The sequence below is a fragment of the Strix uralensis genome, chromosome 5 (assembly GCF_047716275.1).
Source record: "Strix uralensis isolate ZFMK-TIS-50842 chromosome 5, bStrUra1, whole genome shotgun sequence".
Classification (NCBI taxonomy): Eukaryota; Metazoa; Chordata; class Aves; order Strigiformes; family Strigidae; genus Strix; species Strix uralensis.
Window position 1 is genome coordinate 51,400,521 of NC_133976.1, and position 27,070 is coordinate 51,427,590.

The 27,070-nt window shown below is 42.6% G+C and overlaps 1 protein-coding gene across 1 annotated transcript; it reads right to left on the reverse strand.

Moving 5' to 3' along the window:
• Nucleotides 1–4,342: 4,342 nt before the first annotated feature.
• Nucleotides 4,343–25,677, reverse strand: UBE2N (ubiquitin conjugating enzyme E2 N). Its single transcript, XM_074870744.1, has 4 exons — nucleotides 25,550–25,677; nucleotides 5,987–6,233; nucleotides 5,670–5,810; nucleotides 4,343–5,026 (listed from the first exon to the last, which is right to left on the reverse strand). The coding sequence occupies exons 1-4, from the start codon at nucleotides 25,577–25,579 to the stop codon at nucleotides 4,986–4,988; spliced, it is 459 nt and encodes a 152-aa protein (XP_074726845.1). The 5' UTR covers nucleotides 25,580–25,677; the 3' UTR covers nucleotides 4,343–4,985.
• Between the last annotated feature and the right edge of the window lie 1,393 nt (nucleotides 25,678–27,070).

Sequence of the window (27,070 nt, forward strand, 5' to 3'; positions counted from 1 at the left end):
TGAATAAGGCAGGCAAACATCCACACCAACTGAAGAAAGGAAAAATACCATTGGCATCACTTTACTGTGTCTTATTCTTCTGAGATTAGCTCACCTTTAATAACTGTGCATGGGGCATAAGACCACAGACACCCCTCCATAAAAGTATCAGTATCCATCCTAAGGCTTCAGTGTTGCCTGTACTAATAATGAGCAGGGGATGGGAAAACCACAGCAGCAGCATTTCTGAAGGCACAGCAGGTATTCACTCTGAGATGAGCACACCTGCTACAGCAAGCAATAACTGAACATTGCACATGAAATGTTCTGGATTTATAATTGACCTTGCAAGCCTGTCTACAGTAATCGTGGACATCTGAATTTGAGCGCCCATCAGGCAAGTGCAGATTAGGCCTGATCCAAAAATACCACTTCACAGCAGCTCTAAAGACAAGAGCCCAGCCTACACCGGAGTAGCTGAAACATAATTTTGCAACACGTACTCCAGTGATGAGTTTCCCCATGTGAATTAACTTGTATTTTTCTTTTTGAAAAGCAAAAATAATACAAATCTTCCTGCTATACACCACACTGGCATCAGTCTCTTACCTGGGAAGGCTCATGCAGAGCCTTCATACAGAAACTGCCAGTACTGTACCACCCAATGCTGTCTACCTTAAGGAGGATTCTTGAGTATTCAGTGTCTCAGTGACAGGCTGATCAACAGTGACAACTCCCTAGCAACAAACTGAGCTACCCACATGAGTCATTGTAGGGTATAATCCCCTTTCCTAACACAGGTCAGCCAGTGGGTAGTGTTCAGCTGACAGCTTCCAACACCACCCCCCATTCAAATCAGAGCAGTTTTTATCCTTCATTTTCTGCCCCGCAAACGAATTAGAGAAAGGGGTTAGGTGTGAGCAAGTAGACTATTCTCTAAGTGTTGAGGGTAGTTTACAAAAGCAAAAGCCACAGATAAAGTTGTTATGCTGCTTGATGCCTCTTCTAATGCACTTCAGTGCAATGTAACAATTAAATATTTGCTTTAAAATCTTCCTGCACACTTTCACAGGAAAGGTAATACACAGTACAAAATCCATCAAAGCAGACATGTAATTATTAACTTCGTACCATGCTCATAATGTAACATGGTTTAGCAAAGCTTAATACATCTACCAATTTCATTGCACTAGAAACTGCCCGAGCTGTGCACTTAAGTAGGAAAGTCTTGTACTAGAACAGGCAGATTTAAACACAGGCAGGGAAAAAAAAAAAAAAAAAAAGCTGCATCCTCTGAGCTTGTGTACCAGACCAGTCTTCTCTGATGGCTTTAGGACAGAGGTGCCACAGGAACTGGAAACTGAGTTACCAGAGAAGTTATCAATGTTTATCTTCCTTATTTTAACAGATGTTAAGAACTGCTGGGAAACTATTGCACACTGATGGTGGCCCACTACAGTTAAATGAAGATCAGTGTCTATGTAATGAATAGTCACTCTTCCTTTTATTTCAGTGTCATATTACATTACAGTCAAGACATGTTACTGACAAAACCTACCAGACATTTTAAGAGTAACCCTCCAAAAAAGAAAAAAATCCCAAGAAGGAATGTACATAAATCGAGATGTCACATTTTTTGATGTTACTAGTCCATTAAGATGTTTCACAATAATCTCAATGTGTTGGAAATACACTTTCTTGAAAGCTACAGAAGCAACATTTCACTTGGTTTAAAGTCAGCTAAGATACAAAAAACCTGTTCCATCAGTTCCCAGTGATAATACACTTCACACCCATGACAGAACATGGCTACATGTTAAGAGACCACTACTGTTATGCAAAAATAAAAGCTTTCCAAATGCTCTTCTTGATCTAAAGGAAACTACTGCAAACATATTTTGAACGTGTGGTTTTAGAGCCCATGTGATAACCCAGGCTCAACAGCTACAGTTACTATCCAGACACTAACATATAAAATGCAGTGTCACCCCTCTTGCTCAGGATTTCAGGGCATCTGACACATAGCCCCAGTAATGCTAGAGAAAACCCATTTATTTTAAATTACTCTAAATTTATCCAATGGACATCCACTAAAAATGGAGATAAAACTAATGTTCCCTAAAAGATAGCTGCATTTGCTAACCAGCTGTAATGGTAGATTCAACAGAATTAACTGAGTTTCAGATAATGGCTGTGAATACACAGCTGCTTACTGAGGAAAAACTTTTATCTATCTGGCTTCAAAGAATTTAGCCTAAGAGTTTCACACATTCCTCAGCATAAGATAGAATGAAATTCCCAGCTTGGCTCTATACAGGGCTTTTAAATAATATGTATTTAACTTTTAAACCTGATTTAATAACATCATCAACTTTAAAAGGATTAAAACATGCCTGAATAGGCCCCACAACAAATTTTAGTTTTTAGGAAGCCCATTTAAAGTTTCCCCTCATACAACTATCACTTGAAAATACTCTAAAGAGTTTTAAGATACAGTATTTTACCTATCCTTTTACACTCTTTATTTCAGATATACCATCACTATGGACTCATATGTTCAAACTCAGACAGGATGGACTTCTTTAATAAAATCTCAAATTTGTTGAGATAGTTAAAAAAGAACCCAGGTGCGTACTGGCTACTGCGTACTCAAACAGTTCTATAATCCACTTTATTCAGTCACTAGCAAATGGAGGCAGAGGATTTTTTCCTATTAATATATTCCATCAAGAACTACTAAGTTTTAATTACATCCTTGGCTTGGCTGCCAACTCTACCTGAGTTTTAAGCCTTGAACATACAAACACCTAGGCATCTGCTAAATGACCTTGGGTCTGGAGTCATCCCACCTAGTTTGAAGTTAAATGTGTAAGTGCCAGTTCAGGTCCAGTTTCTCTACAGAAAAAAGGGAAATCCACTTTTAAAGGGGGTGCTTGCGTGAGTCTGACTGTCCTCTGGGGGTGCCACCCATCCTTGGACTATAGAGACAGAGCTGAGAAAAAGCTGTATATGTACTGTAAGGTAAAGCTTTAAGAGGTAGGTGAAGTGAATCTAGGATCTACCACACATCTCACATTCTCAGCTGCCTGCCACAAAAGTTGCCCGCGTTAATAGCACATACAGGATGTATGCCAGCTAAATGCAAACACCTGCTCATTTGTAACAAGAAGGCAGGGTTAATGGCATTTACCCACTCTAGAGAACAAGCTATTTGTTACAAGCCCTAAATGCAACTTTGTCTTACATTCAACAGAGAAACTACTTTTAAAACAGTTTTATTTTTAATAGCTCAGTCTGGTGAAAAAGTTCAATTCTGAACCAAGCTTCAACCATGTTACAGAGTACTTTTAGGGACAATACCATTACTAACCACTGAAAGCACTGTCTGTTGGAAAACGTAGTTTTAATAGATATTCTTCATCTTACATAAGAGCACAATAAATACACCACATTCTATAGAAATTTCAGATGACACTAGAGTAAGAAGAGGTGAAAGAGAGAGAATACCAATAGACTACACAACCATACCCCTGAATTGCATGACAAAACACTCCCTACTTCAACCACTACAAGCTGTCATTTATACACTTCAGGTCAGCCTCGACAAAAGCTTTTAAGCTTTTTTTTTTTTTTTCTCCTTTTTTTTTTTTTGTGAGGGAAAGGGCTTGCGAAAAGGAGAATAGGGATACAAGAAATTAACAGAAGCAATAACATGGGGTCCCAGAAAAGATGCTGGACTCCCAGACAAGATATTCTTCAATAAAGAAGCTTTGTTGCTATTTAAGCAGACTGGTTGCTCAAGCAAGCAGCTTAATGAGAGAAAACCAGTGGTATGAGGCGCTAGCTGTAAGTGGTTAAGCAAACCAGTCGATACACAAGCTGGCTGTAACAGTGGTTCTACACACTGGTATTTCATGTTAATAGAGGGCAGGAATTAAAGAAGTTAGAAAACTGTGTAGCCTAACATATGATGGCAATCAGCAAAGAGAAGTTATAAAGATACTCAGAATTAGTGCTGTCATTTGCTCTCAACCTCCTACTTGATGATGGTTATTTCCATGAAAATGCGTATCAATGCACTACTAAAGTTATGGTTACAATGGTTACATCAGAGACTTGTTTCTGAAAGTCACTCCAAATGCACTTTAACATTAAATTGTCCAGGTAAGGTCACCCACACAACAAAAGCTAATAAAAGAAGTCAGCAAACAGAAGCAAAAAAATCTTGTGAATTCCACCTCTTTACCATTTAATCTGTCAGACTGGTGAAGACAAATTGTCAATTCTGGTTTCAATTTTTTTAAATACGATTGTCACATTAGAGAAATGAAAACACAGCAAAATAAACTGTACAAAGGCAAAGTAGAATAACAAAAAATATTTTACTAAAACATAAGATTTACAGGAGATTTTCCAGACAAGCCATACAAAATGGTCACAAGCTTTTTCTTGGAGGGATTTTTCTACACTTGACAGCAGAATCACAATATTATTAGTGAAGGTGATGGATGTTTAATGTTCCCATTTTTTGTTCAAACAATGAAGCTTGTCCATCTACAGCATCTAAGTTAGACTGGGCTAGAGGGTATATTCTAAAGTATAACTGGTTAGCTGCTTTTACCAATGGAATTAGCATCACCATCAAAAGGGAGGAGGAGCCCACAAAATTAAAACAAGAAGCCCCGCAGCTAACCCTGCCTACCTTCATTCACAGTGCTTATACTTAAACCATGACAGGAAAAATTATTAAAAGCAGAGATGTGCTGCTGCTTTCAAACAATTTCACAACAATCCAGATGATACTTCTAGCCTCTGCTCATGCGGTACAATAGTGAATTAGGACAAGACACAGATTTGCTAATGTGCATTTAATCACCAAAGGACTGAAGATGTCTGGGCTTTTATTCTGTAATGTTTCTAAGACTGTGTCCATTAAATGCAAACAAAAAAGGAAGAGGTCTTGGCAGAACAGGAGAAGTGATGCACACTTGATGTTCAAAGCGCATTTAAATATTATTCATGGCATATAGCCTAGTCCATGCTCTGGCTGTAAAGAAAGAGAAACACATTTAAGAAAAGATCTATTTTTCAAGCTTTATTAAAGTAATTTTAAATATTTTTAAAAATCGCTTTTATACCACTGCTGCAAGTACACAAAATATATCAATTCTGAGATTTTAAGTGCAATTTTGAACTCCAGCAGCTGTAAACTTCTGTATATTATGGAAGTGGCCTGACTACAGCGAATCCAAGAGTGAAGGGGCATAATGTAGCTATTCTTTCAATCCACTACAGCCTGCAGAAGCAGGTATGGAAGAGATGTGCTTTCTGAAACCAGATAACCTGTTCCTTAAGCTTTAAAAGAAAAACAGCAGTGTGTTCTTTTAGTTTACCACCAATTAGTTTACCTCCAAATTAGACATGCTTGCAATGCAGGAACATGAAAACTCAAGATAAAACAGATCAAGAGAGCTTTGAGCTTTTCTTCTAGCAAGCCTCACAGACTTGCAAACAGACCACTGCAAACACATTCAGGGTACTTGGACTATGACTGTATGCAACAATTGTTTCTGCAAGTTGCAGGGGAAAAAAAAAAAAAAAAAAAAAAGAGGTCAGGGTTCACATCCCCCCAATCAATTAGTGATCAGCTACTTCCTAAAACTGGAAAACAGAAGTGTAAGATACATCACCTGTTTCTATGGCTTGGGCTTCATTGGTCTTCCATTGCTCAGCTACATCATTTGCTAGTGGATCATCTGGATTGGGAGCGCTTAACAAAGCCTGGATTGATAGCAGAACTGTACGAATCTGCAAAGCTGGGGACCATTTATCTGAAGAGACATTTACAGCAGTATGAAACACCAGATTCACCACAGTCTACAGAAACAGCAAGTTTTCTTCTCCCAGATTAAAGAATAAGGTATTCTTTAAACAAATTAAATCTCTTTTTAGGGTCAAGTTTCCATACTTAGTAAGATCAAAAGAAAGAAAACAAGGTAGCACTTACCTTTCAAAATATCTAAACATATTCTTCCCAGCTTGTCTACATTAGGATGATAAATTTTGGTCATGAAACGTACTTTAGGAGCTGCCATTGGATATTCTTCTGGAAGGAATAGTTCAAGTTTAAATGTCCCACCCTCAAAGGGGGAATCCTGTGGACCTGCAATGACCACGTGAAAATAACGTGCGTTGCTTTCATCTGGCTCTGCTTTTATCCCAGGGACTGGCTCTGCCAGCAAGCGCTGGGTTTCCTAGAAGAAGAAAAGGCAATGTAACAAATACAATCCATTTAAAATAAAAACAACCTGTACAAATTATATTAAAAACTACAAGTATTCATTATGAGCTATTTGCCTACATCTTCATAAACAAATAACTTAAAGAACATCTGCAAAAAGATGATGAGGATGTGGTAAACTGGTATGCATCTCCTTTCAGATCCCTGAACTGCTGTAATAGTGTGTGCTTCTGTAGTGCACGGTAATAGATAACAATTAAGCTGTCCTCAAATTTCTTAATTTTTGATTAAACTCCTGCCAAGCTGTTATTTTTTTCAATATACTTAAAAGCACTTTCAAGAATACCACCATAAAAATACCAAAAGCATTTCCCACTTTAAATAGAAAATCCCATAAGTGAAAAGCCAAAGGGGTTAATCACTCACAGAAAGCATTCAAGGTTTACTCTAACGAGAGTGGACTGGTTTATTAAGATGAACGTTTGTACTGGAATCAGATCCAACTTCAAAGAATTTAAAGTACTACTCTACTACAACACTAAAGGCATTTTTAAGGATGTTTTTATATATTTACACACACACATATATATATGCATAAATAGCTTTAGTGGGAGCACTTTCAGCCTATGCATAACCATGTTTAACATCACCCTAACAAACAGTAGGAGACAAGCAAGTTGTTCTGTAAACAACAAAATTAGGGAAGCCTAGTTTCCTACAGAGATTTGTATTCTCTGTTGCTCAATTCTTCTGCCTACAGCACCAACCCTACCTCAGGCACCACGCTGTGACCACAGCTAAGCGCTGCCCATGTTCTGACCATCTGTCCCATTAATGCACTGAGTGGACAGACCAACCAAGTCCTGTACATCTTTCCCTCTTCTCTGCTGCCAGCCTTCACAAATCTTATAGGCACCATTTTGTTCCTTCTTATAAAAAAGGACCCGAGGCCGAAACAGGCAAAAGGACATTAGGCAGGGACAAGAAGTCCTGCAGAAGCTTCATTTCCTCAGGTAATTTTAGTGCTGTTTCCTGCTTTTCCTCTCACTTGTTTTTACTATGTACAGTTAAATTTTTTACCACCCTTCTGTGTTGGCTTTCACAAAGAAAAATTATCCTGTTTCAAAAAATGGTAACTGGTAGGTGTAATATTAATTTATTATTCTAGTTTTATAGCATATTTATTCTGTGCGTCTACAAGAGCACTAATACAAGCATAAAATAGACAGATTACCTCTACTTGGCTTAATACATTCCTCAAACATAACTGGACTGTTACAATACTGGCATTTTGTAGAAATAAATTTACACAGCATTTAAGTGATATAGCTGTCTTGATGCAGTTAAATAAAACCTCACTTTATATTATATATTTGATTATTTTTTTCTAAAGAAGTCACAGTAATTAATGCCAAAATCCAGTTATTCATCTCAAAAATGTCAAGGTCCTACAAAGCATAATATTGAAGTTATTACTATGTACATACACAAACATAAAAATAAATTTATCTGGTCTAATTCCTTGTTGTGACTATGTACTGCCTACTTCTCTGCATAGGCATTAGCTGCCAATGCCACTTATACACCTTACCAGAAGGCCATCCAAGCTTCTTCGAGCCGTCTACACTCACTTCTGCAAGTATATTTTAAGCGATACACATAAATTTATAACATGCTCAGAATTTGTATTATCTGGCTATTTTACAGTAATTCTGTAGAAAAGCAGTTATAATGAATGCTTAAAGCTTTAGTTCAGTAGTGTGAAAGTCAGTAAGAAACTACAGATTATCCCTGTAAATGCATAAAACATTCTCCATTCCTTTCAGCAAGTTTTCAGTATGAGTGCTGCTGCAGGTAAATGGGACAGTTTGGATTTCCACCTATGAAGGACCATATACTTATCACAGTTTGACAGTTTTGGCAGAGGAAACAGTGTCTTATGCCAAATACAAACTAATACAGCGAGCCAACTTGAAATTAAAAAAGAAAGAACTTAAAGACTCGATTTTTAAACTTCTTCACAGCTGCTACTGCTTGGACTTTGCCAGATACGTGCTAGCAGGCAAACTGTGGTTTTGGTTCTTATGGGCATGCTCAAATTTAACTTGTTTTTTGTTGGATTTTTTTTAAATATTAAGGGTAACACATTTTAATAGCTGGGCTGATCTCAGCAGTCCCTAGCTGCCACTCAGTCACTCTGGTCCCCAGAGTGCCTCCCTAGTTATGCCAGTATGCTGACTGTAACCACACCAGGCAGCCAATCCTGGCTTAAAATAACCCAGAATCAGCGGTTCTCTGGCAGCAGCATCAGCACTTCTACCTGCCAGCGTAACTGAGGGAGCAACGCCTGGCTGCGAGCTGCACATTCTGCCACTAAAAACTATTTGTCAATAAACAATGAGAGCGCCCATGTATGAGAAAAACAATTCTTTTACTTGAGGTACCACATTATACTGAAGGGGCTATACCACTGCCAGTGTGTCATCGTGTTCAGATACCCCTTCATGCCTCTACATTACAGAGATGTGGTTAGCTTGCTATAAAATGCCACAGAAAAGGGGAGTGCAAAGGAAAGCATTTATGCTGCATACAGCTACACTAGTGCTGTGGCTACTCAGAACCCATAGAGGCCCCCTGTGGAACAGTAATAACAGATGAAAAATGCTTTAAGCAAGCACACCTCACTTCCTGCACTGTACATGGAGCTCCAGCACTATCTGCATAATTGAAGCTGTTCCCAGAGAAGAGGAGGAATATTTGCAAGAAATCTGCGAGGGAATTGGTTGATACTCATCTTTCATACCCACCAGGCTCTGATGCAGCCATCATGCCAAAAAGAGTGAGCACCGGGCTAAACTTCTCTGACATACACACACAAAATGACAGGTTGTGACTCTGAACATACACCACTACCATTTCACGCAAAAGCTGAGAAGCATCTTCGGTTCAGAAAAGGCATCTTTTTTAAAAAACGCAGCCTGGATGGACACACGCTTTGCTGGGTAAAAACTGGCTGGATGGCCGGGCCCAAAGAGTTGTGGTGAATGGAGTTAAATCCGGTTGGCGGCCGGTCACGAGTGGTGTCCCCCAGGGCTTGGTTTTGGGGCCACTCCTGTTTAACATCTTTATTGATGATCTAGACGAGGGGATCGAGTGCACCCTCAGTAAGTTTGCAGATGACACCAAGTTGGGTGGGAGTGTTGATCTACTCGAGGGTAGGGAGGCTCTGCAGAGAGATCTGGACAGGCTGGAGCGATGGGCTCAGGCCAACTGTATGAGCTTCAATAAGGCCAAATGCCGGGTGCTGCACTTGGGCCACAACAACCCCCAGCAGCGCTACAGGCTTGGGGAGGAGTGGCTGGAGAGCTGCCAGTCAGAGAGGGACCTGGGGGTGTTGACTGACAGCCGGCTGAACACGAGCCAGCAGTGTGCCCAGGTGGCCAAGAAGGCCAATGGCATCCTGGCCTGTATCAGAAATAGCGTGGCCAGCAGGGACAGGGAAGTGATCTTACCCCTGTACTCGGCACTGGTGAGGTCGCACCTTGATGACTGTGTTCAGTTTTGGGCCCCTCACTACAAAAAGGACATTGAATTACTCGAGCGTGTCCAGAGAAGGGCAACGAAGCTGGTGAAGGGTCTGGAGCACATGTCGTACGAGGAGCGGCTGAGGGAACTGGGGTTGTTTAGTCTGGAGAAGAGGAGGCTGAGGGGAGACCTCATCGCCCTCTACAACTACCTGAAAGGAGGTTGCAGAGAGCTGGGGATGAGTCTCTTTAACCAAGTAACAAGCGATAGGACAAGAGGGAATGGCCTCAAGTTGCGCCAGGGAAGGTTTAGACGGGATATTAGGAAGCATTTCTTTACAGAACGGGTTGTTAGGTGTTGGAATGGGCTGCCCAGGGCAGTGGTGGAGTCCCCATCCCTGGAGGTGTTTAAGAGTAGGGTCGACATAGCGCTGAGGGATATGGTGTAGTTGGGAACTGTCAGTGTTAGGTTAATGGTTGGACTGGATGATCTTCAAGGTCTTTTCCAACCTAGACAATTCTGTGATTCTGTGACTATGAGACACACTAGAAAGATGTCATTTATTAATGTTTGTACTTAAGTACATCAATAACACCTGTTAAATGATGACAGTAAGTAACAGGTTTGCCCTTTAATTATGAAGAAATTTATAACAATATCTTCAATATATTTTGGGGGAAATCATGGAAAAGGAACAGAAAGGAGAAATTAATCAAAAAGTTACATTTTAAGGTCTAAGCATACAAAATGCTCAAACATACAAGTAGGTCCAGTTCGAAGGTGGTTTCAGGGATTTGACTTCCACATTTTACAGTAAGATGGCCAGCTAGACATGCTGATGCTAAAACCAATTTGATTTGCCACAAGACTTGCAGAAATAAATTATATTTGAAAAAAAACAGTTGTCAGTAGACAGAGCAATACTATGCACCAGGTCAGGAAACTGAACTGCTTAAAGATTATTGTAAAACAAACAAAAAACCCCAAACAACTCCGACCCAACTAAACAAAAAACCCCACCCTGTAAATCACCCACGAGAGAGTCACGAGATGTAGACTCAATCTACAAGGAAATATTTAACTACATGCTGATCTTACTCTGTAATTTTGTATTCCTTTCCCCAGAGGATGGTTACTCAATGAAAAACAGTCTCTCAAACACGTTAAAATAAATCAATCTCTTCTAATTAAACCTTCATTTCCCACATTTTTTAACTCATCAGGAAGATTAAACATATGCAATACATTTCACTTTCCAGTATCTTTTTAGGCATAATCTTTCTAACAGGTTTTTAGCTGAGGAAGTGAGTTTTGTGCAATCTGTTACTTCCCTCTTTCTCCCCAAAACTGCCTTTGAACCCTTTGCCCTGTCCAATTTAAACTCTTTTGTACCTTTTGTAAGCTGTCAGTGGCTAAGAGACACCAAGCTCAGTGCTACCAAAGTGAAAGACATGAAGAACTCTGATATTACATGCTGTTTGGCCACTTTATTCCAACCAAGTATGTACTATTCTCACCTGGTAAAAAACCCTGCCAATAAGGATAAAAAGAACTGGGACACCCAAATGTTAACATGCTAAAGAGGAAAAACAAGAAATTCACAGAGAACCAGGTTTTACAGTTCTGCTGCTCACAATAAATGTTTTTACAATAGAGCAGTTAATTTTGTCTTCATGGGAATACAATTTTCCATCAAATAAGTGTTCCAGAACAGCAGTTTATAGTGTTTCTTATTAGCTCTCCTCCTGCACACTGAACTAAGTTTCACAGAAGAAATTTCAGGACATATTTTGAGCTCTGAAGAACTTAATGAAGTATCCCATGCTGCCACAGGCAGTTATTTCTATTCGTCATACTCTGCAATGTTTTTAGATTGAGATCTCTCCTCGCTCCTGCTTTTATTACACTTTTTCCAATTCCAACTTAATGTCATAATTTCCATTGACTAAAGAAAATCAATAAACCCAAAATGAAGATACACGCCAATCAGTACTCAAAAAAACAAACAAAAAAACCAAAAACCCCCACTCCACACAACACTGTCATTCACAACTGGTTATGCCCCACAAAATTTCATTTTTCTTAGTTTTAATTAAGTGGTTAAAAAACACAGAAATGCTGAAGCTGTTTTGACAAGCAAATGCAAAGCTCTTCTTACTAACAGAGGTGGTCTGAAGTGGAGTGACAGATGATATGGATGGGACAGATGGTGTAGCTAACATTCTTCATAGCTATTTTTCTATGAAGACATTAAATTGAAAACTAATTGTACCCGAGGGGGGAGAAACCCTCAACCTGTTTTTACAGTAACCTGTGAGGACAAGAACCCTCAGAAAGACAGCATGCTGTGATCTTTAGAAGAGACCAACAGATTACGAGGTGGGTGTGAGGGTTTTTTGGGTTGCCAAGACTGAGAGAAGACACACAACCACGAGAGATCAATTTGCAGGGGAGTATGTTTTATTCTTTAAGCTTTTGCTTGGTTATCCTGCTTTCAGTGGAAGGAAAAAAAAAAAAAAAAAAAAAAGAACGCTACTGAAAAGCAGACATAACCACCAGGATTCTCCTGGTTCATACACCCAGAACAAGAAAGAGCCCTTCTTTAAGGAAGCAAACCAAACAATCCAGAAGATGCTTCCAATTGTTAGAGCACATGGGAATATGAATAAGTGTACAATAAGGAATCCATTAGAAATATACTACTATTTTAATCACTTCCAGTCTTGTAGAAGTGTTTATAAAAGCCTCAAGCTGCCAAGGCCTCAGTCAAAACAACCAAAAAAAAGATTTCTGTATGTTACTTCTTTGGAAAACAAAAAGCTACTTCAGAAGTCTTACTTGCTATCAACAGACTAAGGCAGGATCAAACAGTGGCATATTGGCAAATAACAACAATCTGAAAACCCATGTATGCAAGTATTTGCAAAAAAAACCCCAACAAAACCCACAAAAAACACCCCAACACGATTTCTTACATAGCAGAGCCACTGCAGCTGAACTGAAATCTCTAAAGCTTCACCTGTCTGGCAGAGACCACTCCAGTAGTGAAGGAAGAAACTGTTGCATGGGATTAGACAATTTTTAAAGCTTCTTCATTGCTTTTTTAGAAAGGAGTACTATATTATTTGCTTAGAAAAGTAATTGCAATTCCATTCCCCATACTATGGCAATAATTTATCACCACAAATTTCACACAGCCTGCCAAGGGATGTGGCTAAAAAACTTAAGAACAAATCAATATCTGGCACCTACAAAATATGGGAACTTTAAGGCTACTGTATGAAGGCCATCAAAATTTAAGAAAGAAGCTTGCTTGCAAAGTCAGCAAAACTAGCTCAAAGAAGAAATCCAAGCTCCACATCTTCAGCCAAATTTGCTTTGCTTAGTAATTCAGCTGTCTGCACGCTCAATTTCCTAACATCCCAGTTTTCTTATTTCATATTCAATATTACTGCTATACAGTTACCTTAAGTAAAAAATTCTGTGTATTAACCCACAAGTTAAACACAGTTTTTAGTGAGATGTTATCACTGAAGGAATACACTTCTTGACAGAATCTAACATGGTCTTTTGCTCTACACAGTCCTTTAATTCAGCTGTAAAATCACCTGGTGAAACTCAAAAAATCCATTAGGACAAAGGGAGCTTGGAGAAATCCCAACACCTTACAAAGCCTGAACATTTTAAACTGATAAATGAGCAGCCACTGGGGAAAGGAGGAAAAAAAGCTGTGCTGCATTTCTACTTCAGCCTATTATGCACCTTCACTTTTGCCTCATGGTGAAACATAGCATGTAGCTGATCTGGAAGAAAAAAAAAAAGAAAAAAAGAAAAAAATATGGGAGAAGAGTCCCTGATGCAGTTCAACACATGTCCACGCAGACAGCTGTGCCAACAAAAAGGAGGGTGCAAACACATGCTGTCAGAAGGATGGGAGAACAGACTGCTCCTTTTGGTGATAGGGCTGGTTTAAAGAGTTGAGACTGTAGTGTTAATCACACCGAGATACTAACATAACAGATTACCATTCCATAACCAACCTAAAAAGGAAATGCAGGGGCTACCTCCTCATTCCAAAGAAAGAAGCTTAACTACCAACAGGGCTAATTTCAGTAACAGATAGTAAACTGCTAAATTAAAGTCTTCATCCATCCATAAAAGTCTTTAACACCGAAGACTCTATATATCTTCTTACTTGTTATGAACGGTTATCTAGCAACCTTTCATAGTGCTGAGACTACAGAAAAGCATCCTTATGACTAGCAGCTTTATGCTAGTACCTTAAAAAGAGAGAGAGAACATCATTAAGACTTTCAGAGGTCAACATAGCTATGATAAAATTATTCTGAAACTTCAAAACAGAAAACATCTTACACAAAAAGAAAATATTGCAGGTCTTAGAGCTGTTAAAATATTTTAAATGACACAACACCACATCCTTATGCAAAGTCTCAGGGCAATGATTCTCCCCTTGTATTTTCAGCAGCACATTTACTTGCTCAATTCTCTATACAGTAGTCAAGTAATTTACCTTCAGCATCACCTACTAAGATGGAGGTTACACCCCTACAAATTTGTCAGGCCAAGACAAGGTACAAGCCCTCTCTAATCTACTTTAGAGAGAGAAAAACTGTAGGTAATATCCACCTTTACCTGTAGGTTCAACTAACTCTAGGTGGCCTTATTCTGAACAGATCAGGGAAGACAGATGATGGATATCTTTGTCTTAATAAGATTTAATCTGTAACAGGAATTACAGTTTACAGCTCAACTCCCAGTACTGCTGTCCCCTTACCAGTAATCACCATCCTGCAAATCTACTGAGAAAGTAAATACTGTCAGCATTCCCAATTCAACTCAGGAAAAGTGAGCTGGGTTCTCTTAACTAGATCTTTAAACGTTGACTGACAGCATAGAAATTCTGCTGCCATCTAGCAGAGGACAGTAACTTCCAACAGAAACTAATGAACAGTTGGCACTGTCTGGGTAAAATCATCTTCCACCAGCACAAATGAATGAAATCTGCACATCTCTTGATATGTTTCTTCCATAGGTGCTATAAACAAGGGTCTCCAAACAGCTGGCTACAAAACAAGCTTGTTCAGTAGCCTTAGCCATTTATAAAAGGAAAAATAGGATGCAACACTGCATGAATAGTCCCAAGATGGCCTAAAAGAAAATTATTGGCAATATCGAAGAGGCACCCAGATTGAAAGAAATACACATCACCCTGATTCACTTCTTTGGGACCTAAAACTTGTATTTGGTATGGTCTAATTTAACTGCATAACAGACTAGGCATAGGTACAGGGTGTAAGTGTCAAGGTGTTGGCAGTAGGGGGGCTCCAGGGGGGACCTCTGTGGGAAGAGACCAGGGGCTGTGCCATGTCAGACACAGCCAGCTCCAAAAGACCTGCCACAGGGCACAGCTGAGCCCATCAGCCAAGCTGCTGGAACATGTGGGAAAATGTATTTAAGAAAGGATAGAAAACATCACACAGAATAGTGAGAAGAAGGGGCAGGGGAGGGGAAGTGAGGTAAGCAAAACCAGAGTGAACACCAAGGTCAGAGAAGGAGGGTGAGGAGGTGCTCCAGGCACCGGAGCAGAGATTCCCTGTAGCCCATGAAGGACCAGAGTGGAGCAGACATCCACGCAGCAGCCCATGGAGAGAACCACGCTGGAGCATGGGAAAAGCATGAGGAGGAGAGAACAGCAGAGAGGAGCTGTTATGCACTCACCACAAACCCCCATTCCCCATCCCCCTACAACCACCAGGGACAGGGGAGGTAGAGGAGTTGGGAGTGAAGTTGAGTGTGGGAAAAGGGGGGCAAAGCTGTTGTTTTAATTTTGTCTTTGTTTCTCACCATCCAACTCCATTTTACTTGGCAATAAATTAATTCATTTTCCCCAAGTCCAGTCTGTTTTGCCTGTGACGGTAATCAGTAAGTGATCTCCCTGTCTTTGTCTTAACCCATGAGCTTTTCCATCTCATTTTCTCCCCCTGCCTGGTTGAGGTGGGGAGAGTGAGAGAGTGGCTGGGAAGGCAGCTGGCCAAGGTCAACCCACTACAGCATAAATCACAAGGTAAATTTTAATCTGAAATATGTTTGAACTGTGGTATTCAAAAGCACCTTTAGAGAGGATGTGGTAGACAGTTTCAGACTCCGCAAATTAGTTTTTGAAAAAGATATGACAGACTTAAAATGAAAGCCACTACCTCCATTTTCTGCTATAGTTGAAATGGTAACACTTATCACTTGGACGGTACCACACACACCAATTTATGTGGGAGAAGATGTGATGAGGAACAGGAGATATTTTTCAGTTTAACTGATTACTCATCAGTCTCTTCAATATTTGCTGTCTAGGGGAGATCAGACACTTGCTGCCAAGTCCTCTAAGAAGATTTCTAAAGCAGATGAAAAGTCACTACCAATTGCAAAAAGCTAAAAGATTTAAAAAAAAACCCCAAACACACATTACACTTAAGTTCCACTCTCAATGACTAAAAATTAGCGCAAGTACTTTATCTCATTCTTCACTGGCTTCAGCTGTTCGAGTTTACAATTCAATCAAACCACTTTTCTCCCCACCATTTCAGCCCGGTTCTCAGTCTTTCTTGATCAACTTCACTCACATCTGTAACTACCTCTACCTTTTCCTTTCCCTTCCTCACAAAATGCAAGAGTCTGCCCAAATGGGAAGCCCTAACTTCTCAGCAGCAGTGCTAATTTGTACAGTCACCATTCCATGCACCTCTTTCATCAGCCCAAGCATTTGCAAAGTCAAACAACAGATGAGATCACAGAACTGATTTGGCTTAAGAAATAACCTTTACTGTAGACTTCTGAGCCAAATCAGTCCCTTGGTCCAAGTTTACTGCAGCGGCACAAACATTTTTGTGCCAGCAAAGGCCAGGCTAAATCTGTTTATACAGTAAGGCTGCTCAACATGAACCACAGGCTAATCACTTTGAGAACTTCTGGTTAATCTAACTTAACTAGGTGGTAACTCTTACACCTTGTGCTGGCTCCCTGCAAAAACCACAGAAGTACAACACCAACTTTAGCATTTCAATTCAGACTACATAACAGCATACATTTGTTTCATACTTTTATTCTGATTGCAGGAAATCCTTGCCAGCTACCAGTGCCGTTATCTTCCAACCACATTCAGTAGTTTGGATTAATTTTGGGGTATGAAATACAAACTAAAGGTTTTAGCTGCATAGGGCAAATCTTAAAGCAGCATATTGGCATACAGATAAGCTATTACTTGCCAAATGGCAATTCTTTCCTGTTCTGTCAGACTGAGATAAGAGGGAAGATCACACTGATTTCCTTCACCAAGAACTGATGAGTTGCACACAAGAAGGTAAACCACATACATGTTTTTGCTTTGTTTTTTGAGGGGGAGGCAGTAGGAGAAAGTGAAACATATCAGTCAAAACTGTCTTCTACATATAGGGATAAAGCTGCCTCAGAAAACCACAAAGAGTTAATTCAAAAACTTTTTATAACAGTACACCACGTTTTGGCACAGGGTCTACAATTCATTAGCCACAATTATGTAAAGAACTGGCTATTACCAGCATTACTGAAAATAAATTGGTTACCTAAGATGTCATATTGGCAGAGAGATTTCAGAATGTTTAGATTAAAATTATATCACTGTAAAACAACTACATTGGAGAAAGTCTTCTGAAAATAATGTCTGCCTTTTAGGAAAAAAAAGAGTTAGCAATAAAGCCCAACTGTAAAGCGAAGGTCAAACATCATAAATAGAAGGTTGCACTTGTGGTTTCCAGTAGCTGGCCTCCACATGAATTCCTCTCTTCCTTGCCATATAATCTCTGAGTGTCAGCATCCCACACGCCTCCATTTCCTGGACTCATTACTGGGCTAACATCTCTGTACACTAATGCTTACTTACACCACCCTGCGGGTTCCCAGACCCCATCACCAGCCCCAACTGTACCTACCAACCCCCCACCCCACCTCCCAAAAAAAAAGGCAAGAAAATGTTCTGAGTGTCAACATGTCAAAGGCATTGGCTGTCAAAAAGAACAGTAGATTTAGAAACCATTAACTAGTACTCAATCTATGGACAATCATCCAGCAACTTGAAACCACAGCTCTGCTAAGCAAACGTGAATTCTGGATCACTCACAATCTTCCCTCACTCACTTCCGGTTCTCCAGTTCCCATCACAGCACAATTTTAACCACTGCAAAGTCACTTACAGTGAGATGAAGACAGATGTACTCCAGGTAACAGCACCTTCCCAGGAAAAAAAAAATATCTAGAATCTACCCATTCTTGGCAGATGACCTTGTTGCCAAACAACAGTAACACGAAGAGGGCCATTTTTAAGGTCAGAATCACTCTCCCATGAGAATGACCTCACTCTCAAATTTTCCACAGCAGATTACAGGATTTTGGAACTGTGAAGCTGAGATCCTATGCAAATTTCTAGAGGATTATCTTGCACAGATCAAGCTTTTCATGGTGCATATCCAGCTATACTAAAGTGAGGCAAAGCTAAATTCACTAAGCTAACAGTGTAAACCATTCCTGCTGTTATACTGATGGAACACATTTGCATTAGTCTTGCATTAGTATACAGTGCAGAGTCAACTATCAAAATGCAGTTAAAGCAAACAGTAATTCATACAGAACTTCTGTCCAAATGCCATCTGGATGGGGTTTGCATGGCAAGGTTTTGGTAGCAGCGGGGCTACAGGGGTGGTTTCTATGAGCAGCTGCTGGAAGCTTCCCCTATGTCCGACAGGGCCAATGTCAGCTGGCTCCAAGACAGACACATCGCTGGCCAAGGCCAACCTCATCAGCAAGAGTGGTAACACCTGTGATAACCTATTTAAGAAAGGGGGGGGAGGGAAATGCAGGAGAGCAATTGCAACTAGAGACAGAGGAGAATATGCGAGAGGAACAACTCTCCAGACACCAAGGTCTGTGAAGAAAGAGGATGATGAGGAGGAGGTGCTCCAGGTGCCAGAGAAGAGATTCCCCTGCAGCCTGTGGTAAATACCCTGGTGAGGCAGGCTGTGTCCCTGCAGCCCATGGAGGTTAACGGTGGAGCAGAGATCCACCTGCAGCCTGTGGAGGAGCCCACATCAAGAGCAGGTGGATGTGTCTGAAGGAGGCTGTGACCCTGTGGGAAGCCCATGCTAGAGTAGGCTCCTGGCAGGACTGGTGAGCCCACAGGGGACCCGCACTGGAACAGTCTCTTCCTGAAGACCTGCAGCCCATGGAAGGGACCCACACTGGAGCAGTTTGTGAAGAACTGCAATCCATGGGAAGGACTCAGGTTGGAGAAGTTTGTGGAGGACTGTCTCCCATGGGAGGGACCCCACACTGGAACAGGGGAAGAGTGTGAGGAGTTCTCCCCCCAAGGAGGAAGGAGCGGCAGAAACAACGGGTGACAAACTGACCATAACCCCCATTCCCTGTCCCTCTGTGCCACAGGCAGGAAGGAGGTAGAGAAATCAGTCGTGAAACTGAGCCTGGGAAGAAGGGAAGGGTAGGGGGAAGGTGTTTTAAGATTTAGTTTTTATTTTCTCATCATCCTACTCTGATTTTGACTGGTAATAAATTAAACTGACTTCCTCAAGTTGAGTCTGTTTTGCCATGACAGTAATTGCTGAGTGATCTCCCTGTCCTTACCTGCGCAAAGTATTTAGCACTGCCCCACATGACATCCTTGTCTCTAAATTGGAGAGACATGGATTTGAAGGATGAACCACTCGCTGGACAAGGAATTGGCTGGATGGTCGCACTCAAAGAGTTGCGGTCAATAGCTCAATGTCCAAGTGGAGAGCAGTGACGAGTGGCGTTCCTCAGGGGTCAGTATTGGGACCAGCGCTGTTCAACATCTTTGTCGGTGACACGGACAGTGGGATTGAGTGCACCCTCAGCAAGTTCACTGACAACACCAAGCTGTGTGGTGCAGCTGACACGCTGGAGGGAAGGGATGCCATCCAGAGGGACCTGGACAGGCTTGAGAGGTGGGCTCGTGCAAACCTCATGAAGTTCAACAAGGCCACGTGCAAGGTCCTGCATGTGGGTTGGGCAATCCCAAGCACAAATACAGGTTGGGTGATGAGTGGATTGAGAGCAGCCCTGCGGAGAAGGACTTGAGGGTGTTGGTGGATGAAAAACTGACTATGAGCCAGTAATGTGTACTTGCAGCCCAGAAAGTCAACCATATCCCGGGCTACATCAAGAGAAGTGTGGCCAGCAGGTCAAGGGAGGTGATTCTCCCCACTCTTGTGAGACCCCTCCAAGAGTACTGCATTCAGCTGTAGGCCCCCAGCATAAGAAGGACATGGACCTGTTTGAGCAGGTCCAGAGAAGGGTCACGAAGATGATCAGGGGGCTGGAGCACCTCCCTTATGAGGACAGGCTGAGAGAGTTGGTGTTGTTCAACCTGGAAAAGAAAAAGCTCCAGGGAGACCTTATAGCAGCCTTCCAGTACCTAAAGGGGGCCTACAGGAAAGAGGGGGAGGGACTCTTTATCAGGGAGCATAGCAATAGGAAGAGTGGTAACAGTTTTAAACTGAAAGAGGGTAGATTTAGATTAGATATAAGGAAGAACTTCTTTACTGAGAGGGTGGTGAGACACTGGAACAGGTTACCCAGAGAAGTTGTAGATGCCCCTTCCCTGGAAACATTCAAGGCCAGGTTGGACAGGGCGTTGAGCAACCTGGTCTAGTGGAAGGTGTCCCTGCCCATGGCAGGGGGGTTGGAACTAGATGATCTTTAAGGTCCCTTCCAACCCAAACCATTCTGTGATTCTATGTTCTCGACCCACAAGCCTTTTGTCATATTTTTCTCTCCCCTCTCCAGCTGAGGAAGGGAGGGATAGAGCAGCTATCTCTGCCACTTGCTTCTCACTGTTAACCCAGCAGTCACATGTTAACTATGAAAATGTGGTGGTTTTTTGTACTATTACATGAAACAAATTTTGATGACATACTGAAAGCCGTGTAAACATAACGGACAAGTACAGTATAAAACAACTGCATGCAAAGCAAGAAAAAAAGTTAGCATCAGTACTTAGAAAGCTTGGTGTACTATAGATTTGTACCTCAAAGTTGCTCAAGTATTATACAAGAAGGTGGTCCAAACAAGATTTTTGCCTCTAGTTGGATTATTTGTGGTTTTTTCTAGTTTTTATTCCCTAGTGTTTACCAAAAGCTTCTGAAAGGAAAAGGCTGTGGAAAGTTATCAGTGTCCTCTTTAAGATCTTTTATTAAGACCCCATGTTTTCCTTTTAAAACTGATAACTTGGTCTAACTTGAAAGTTTTCTTATCCCCTGGGCCTGAGCCTTCGCTCTTCTCAAAGGATCTGTCCCAACGAACTTCAGGCTTCCAACACCTTCCTATACAACCTTCCTATACACCCCTTCCACTACCACAGTCAGCCTTTGCTATACTAGTCACCTGGCAAGAAGACTCGATGAGGGTCACAATTTAACATAGGTATTACCTTCCTACATTTGTTGGGTGGTGGGGGAACGTGGTTTTAAGAAAAACAGTACAAAAAACCCCTCTGAAAATTCCCAACATTTTCACCCCTCTATCAAATTTGAAGTTAGCCACAAGATTCAAACACCATACAAGAGACAAAAAGACATTACAAAGACCAAAGATACAGCTTCTCTGACAAATGCCAAGGAACAGCACTGTCCAGAAGTATTGTTTTCTATGTCTAACCACCACCCAAACAAATGCAAAATAGCACAAAAAGGTATTAAGTTTAATTCCAGTCTTTTTTATTTAAAATTTTTATCCAGGAAATTAAATAATGGCCAGAAACATCAGAGAAAACAAGAAGTAATGGTGACTTAAATTTTCATGTGGAGACAGATATCCATGCCTCAGAAGTCCACAGCTTCCAAGACAAAGTGACAAACTTCTACTTGGCTGCCAGTAATACTGTTTAAGAACTTCTAGAAAGTTTCAGAAGTTGCAGACTAAATACCTGATTTATATTTTTAAAAAACATATAAAGCATCTAATCTAGATCACTGTAAGTGCCTATCACCACACACACGAGAATCTCCATAAAACCTCCCAGAAATTTTACATTTTGAGGTAGCATTTTAGAACTCAGCAACTCAGTGTTATCCAGATTCTCGAAAAATACTGCAAGCAGGAGCAGCAATGTGGAAATAGCTTCTCACAGTAAACAGCAAGGAAGGAATATCTCAGACAGCACCACACTACCATGCAGGGGAGGAAAGTAAAGCCTCAGTAATTTAACACTGATAAATTAATCAATACTAAAAATCTGAGGGAGTCTCAAATACTGCTTCAGGTGGTTACTTCATGATACGAGTAGCTGCAGCGATTGTAACAGAAGCACTGCTAACAACTGGCTACACAGCCAACACATAGACCTGGACATCAAATCATGAATGATGAGATCACTGCAGCAGTGAAAACAGCAGAAAAAAACACTGGAAAAGATGACACGAGGCAGTATTGCCCATCCCATTCAGATATACCAACTGCACTCGACACAGCAATGAGGTGGTTTGAATGTCAGCCAAAAAAAAAAAATCAGATGCAATTCAATTCCTTACTCGACTGGAGCTACGTGACTTTGCAACACTGGAGAGAACTGGTGTAATAAGTGCTTGAAAGTAAAAATCACTGGGCTTATTTGTTGTGTATATTGCAAAGGCTCACTTTTTAATACTGTGCAGTAGAAAAAAAGTTTACCGCAAAAACACACATCTATGTAAATGTACCATACAGCATTTTTATGTTACCTTACATTAATAGATTTTCTTGTCAAGGTGATACTCAAAGTACCCTTGGTTTTGGGCTATTGAAGAAAATAAAAATACCTCTTCTCTAGTCACAAGATATGAGGTTTTCCAATTATATCTTTAAAGATTCAAAACTATATCATCATTTTCTACTCACCATTTGTGATGAACTAACACTGTCATAACTCTAAAGCAAGCCATCTCTTGAGCTTAGAGATCATTCCCCCCCACTTGTTTAAAGTCTGTGTTTCTAAGTAATCTGAGGACGGTAAACCAGGAGTAATTCCGTATCTTCCATAACAACTGCTTTGCAACATCTATGCTGTCACCTTTTAATTGAATTTAGGGAAAGTATTTGAAATATAAATAGAGTTCTCTGCTGAGACAAGGAAAGCTACTGCTCTCCTACTGGGCTAGATGACAGCCTGCACATAGCAAAGAAGCAAGCTGAGGAGTACAGGGCCACTAGTCAACCTGAGAGCCAGCCCATCTGCCAGCAGTCGGTCAAGACAAGGAACGCCAACTGCATTTCGAGCGGTTAGCTAGATTCTGCACTTCATTACAGTCCAAATATGCACCCCTATCCCCAATCAGCCACCAACGGTCTCCCTCAGATGACAAGACAAAGGGTGCATGTGGATCAAAGGGAGAAGGTCTTTTCCTAACCGTAACTTAAGGCATTTATTTATCATAAAACTTATTACTGTGCATAAATATTGGATATTCTTGTTACTGGAGTCATTTCACCTTTCTACAGCTCTTTCCTTCCTATCTCTCTCTTCCATTTCCTTTCCTGATCTCACTAGCAGCAGAGTTCACTCCTTGCCCTCCCTCTAAGGCAACCAGCAATAGGAAATGTAACTTTAACGTCAAGATTGGAAGGATAGAAAAGGTCACTCGAGACTCCTGAAGACTCAAGCATGCATATTTCTAGGTCTGCACCTCTGCAGCTGCAATATTTCAAAATATGACTTTGCACATTTTTGAGGCTATAGTAACCAGTCAGATTCAAGTCCTGGACCATATGCACATCTGGCAACCTAACACATGAACAGCACAGGAGCTGAAGAACTGGTCATCTAACACAGCCAATCCAAGATTTAAAAGCTCTAGACTGGCTGCAGACAACTAATAACACATACATGGAAATACATAACCCACTGCACACACCACCCTACAATAGATAATGATGCCAAAAATCCCCTAAGGGGGATCCTCCAGAAGAAATCTGGAGTTTATAGGTCCCTCTTCCGCTGTCCTCCATCTCCCCTCTCCAGGAGAAGAAACATTCCCATGCCATCACACATCTTTCAAATGACTTATGTGAAGCAGTCCAGGTTTTTTCAAGAAAAGCATGAAAAAAACCCAAAAGCATCAAGGAGCGTGCTTCTTGGTCGTATTCAGAGGAATTGCCAAAAGCTGTTAAAAAAATTTAACACAGACACCAGCTTCATGACTGAGCTCTTACCACAACTCTGTGATGAATACCAGTTAGTTCCACTGTATTACGAATCAGTGTTTCCTCTCACACCTGAAATATATTCATGCATGCTGTGCACTAAGGCAGCTGGATAAGTGTCAGACTCATTCTGTAAGATTTGCTTTCATTATTTTTACTGCTTACAGTTCTGAGCAGTAATCATAGTTTAGTCTGTTTCTCACAAGACAAAAGCTACCCCTGCCTTATTTTTACCTTATCTCCTCTATCACTTATTAGATAACTTGATTTTTTAGAGAAAAAATTTCACTTTTTTATCCAGTATTTAACATATTCTACACTCAGGTGTTTTACAATAATTGCTAACATTGCATGCTCAACCAAAAGAGCTTCACAGCATTATAAATTATTCGTGACATTTGTTCACTTCGAGTAACAACGGTGCTGTTATTTCTTATAAGGGCTAACGAACCTTACCGGAATTACTTAGTACCTTTTGTAAAGGGAGTGATCACCAATTTGGGGGCTCCAATTCACATCACCGCAAATCGAGCAGGAGATAGCAGCCCACCACAAATATCCATGCTAGCTACAGGACTAAGCTATCTTCTGATAGCTTGCAGTGCAGCTACCTGTATCTTCGTTGAGTAACTCCAAATCATTCAAATCTTAAGCGGAAATTGCACTCAGAGGGTCAGCTCAAAGTACCCCGAAGTTAAGAGCCCTTACAAAGCTTGGGAAATTAAAGTCGAGGCAAGACACTGATCCGCCAGCACGAACACGCTAATACCGTAAGGGGCGACAGTTCAGAGCACACGTAGTAGTAACCGGGATGCATCCGACGTACAGCTCAAGCCCAGGTTTAACTACGCGCTGAGTTTCGTCCCTCCTCACGCAGGAGGGAGGAGGAACACGAGCACCGCGCCGCCGCCGCGCTCCCCCGGCCCAAACACGGCGAGAGCTGTGCTGGGGAGCCGGGCCCAGGCCAGCGCCGCGCTGCCCGCTGCGGGGTGTCCCCGGCGAGGAGCTGCACCGCCGGCGAAGGCGGGGGGTGGGGGGTGCGCCCAGTGCCTTCCAAGCTCCGGGCCCCGAGAGGGGCGCGCAGGCACCCAACGGACGGCAGCGCCGAAGGCCATGAGGCGCCATCGCCGCCCGGGTGGTTACCGTGATAGACGCCAGCCCGCTCCCGCCCGCAGCCCCCGACCCGCCAGGAGAGCCCCGCCGCTCCCCACCGCCCGCACGCGTCGCCGCCAAGCCCAGGAGCCGCCGCGGGCGGCCAAACAGCGGGGGGGGGGGGGGCGGGGGGGACCAGGCCCGGCGCAGCTCCACCACTCCACTCACTCCCGCGGCGGTCGGGCCCGGCGGTGGGCTGCCCCCCGCCCAGCAGGGGAAGGAGGAGGCCCAGGAGCGGCCCTGCCCCCGCGCGGCCCTACTCCCGGGCACCGGAAGCGGCACCCGGTCCAGCCCGGGCCGGCCCTGCCCTACCCGCCGCGCAGGACCCGGCCCGGCCGCCCTTCGAGCCCCCCCGGAGCGCGGTGCGGCGGCAGAGGGAGGGGGGGGGAGGGCTACCTTGATGATCCTGCGGGGCAGCCCGGCCATCTTGTCTCGTCGGGGTGCAGGCTCGCGGGCTCGCCTCCGCTCCGGGCTCGCGCACAGCCGGAAGTGGTCCGCGCCGCGCTTCCGGTGGCACCGCCCTCGGCGCGGGACGCCGGGCAATGTAGGCCGCGCCCGCCCGCGGGAAGGCCGCTCAGTGCAGCTGCTCCCCTCGCCGCGGGGCCCAGGGGGAGCCAGGCGCTGCCCCCGCGGCTGGAAGGGGGTCTCTGGGATTCCGCTGCCCCTGGGCACGAGCGCGGCGGAGGGGGCGCCGCGGGAGGACCCGGGTGGGAGTCCGTGAGGCGGCAGTAGGGCTGGGGCGCGTCGCCGCCCGCGTCGGCTTCTGCCTGAGGCCGCGCCTCCCCGACCGCGGGTGACGGGACGAACCTGCCGTCTCCCTTCACGGCCCGGCGGGCTGCCCCAAGCTAAAACGGGCTAGGGCGGCCAGGCTGCCGGCACGGGAGGGGCGTTCGCTCTCCCAGGTTCTGCGGGAGAAGCGGGCAAGGCCCAGGGGCAGCGGCCTCCTCGGTCACCCCGGTACGAGCTGGCAGAGCTTAACTGCCAGAGCCGCTCGCCGTCCCGCCGGTTTACCCACTCCGCGATGCGCAGTGGTTGTCTGCAGAAGTAGGAGAAGCTCGTTTGTAATAATTGTGTGGGAGGTCATCACTCAACACTGACAAAATTAAGACTTCGTCAGTGTGTCCCGTGCACCATAATGGTACAATGTGTACCGTTTCCTGACTTAGGCAGCGTGAGTATCACTAAACCTGCCACAAAGATACCTTAGAATATCGTTGTCTTAATAACACCTGGTTAGCGAGCCTCCTTTTTTAGCAGAAAGATAAATATTGTAGGAGTTAGAGTATAATTATCTCACAAGCATCCTAGACACTACTACAGCTGCACAGTGATAGTAACACCTAGCACTGTGCATCATTATTGATGGGAAGTAAAAGCACAGAAAGATGAAGTGATTTGCCATAGGTTAACAAGCAGGCTAACAGCACAGCCAGGAATTGGACCCTGTATACATAAGATTCCCTGTCAAGTGTTTTTTCCTGGTTTAAAAATGCGTCTTCTAGATTATCTACATAACTTCTGTACACTCTGGTGGAATGGAAAGTTCTCTGACACTGGCAAATCTGGACTGTGTAATTGCTGAAACACGTCTATCACAGGTACTACAAACATGTTCTATATCTTAAAATTTAAGCATTTATATTATTACATAATGGTTACAATAACTTGAAACGTGTCAGAGGAGTGGTGTGCCTCCCTCCTTCACCCTCCCCACAATCCTTCCTAAAACCTTACGTAGTTTTCCTTCTCTATCCTTCTAAGTCATTGACACTAGAGAAGGCAACTAACAAGTACAGGGTTGTTCTATGCTATTTGATATCCTCATCTGTTGAATACACCGGTAATTCCAAACTTAATGTAAATCCACAAAAAGCCATCATCTCTGTGAAGTCTCGCGTACATACTCAGCCCTTTAAG

Coding starts and splice junctions, on each gene's coding strand:
- UBE2N (XM_074870744.1), bottom strand. CDS start 25,579: ATGGCCGGGCTGCCCCGCAGGATCATCAAG. Junction 6,234..25,549: donor TGCCCCGCAGGATCATCAAG/GTAGCCCTCCCC, acceptor TTCTTCTTCTAG/GAAACCCAGCGCTTGCTGGC. Junction 5,811..5,986: donor ATGTTTAGATATTTTGAAAG/GTAAGTGCTACC, acceptor ATGTCTCTTCAG/ATAAATGGTCCCCAGCTTTG.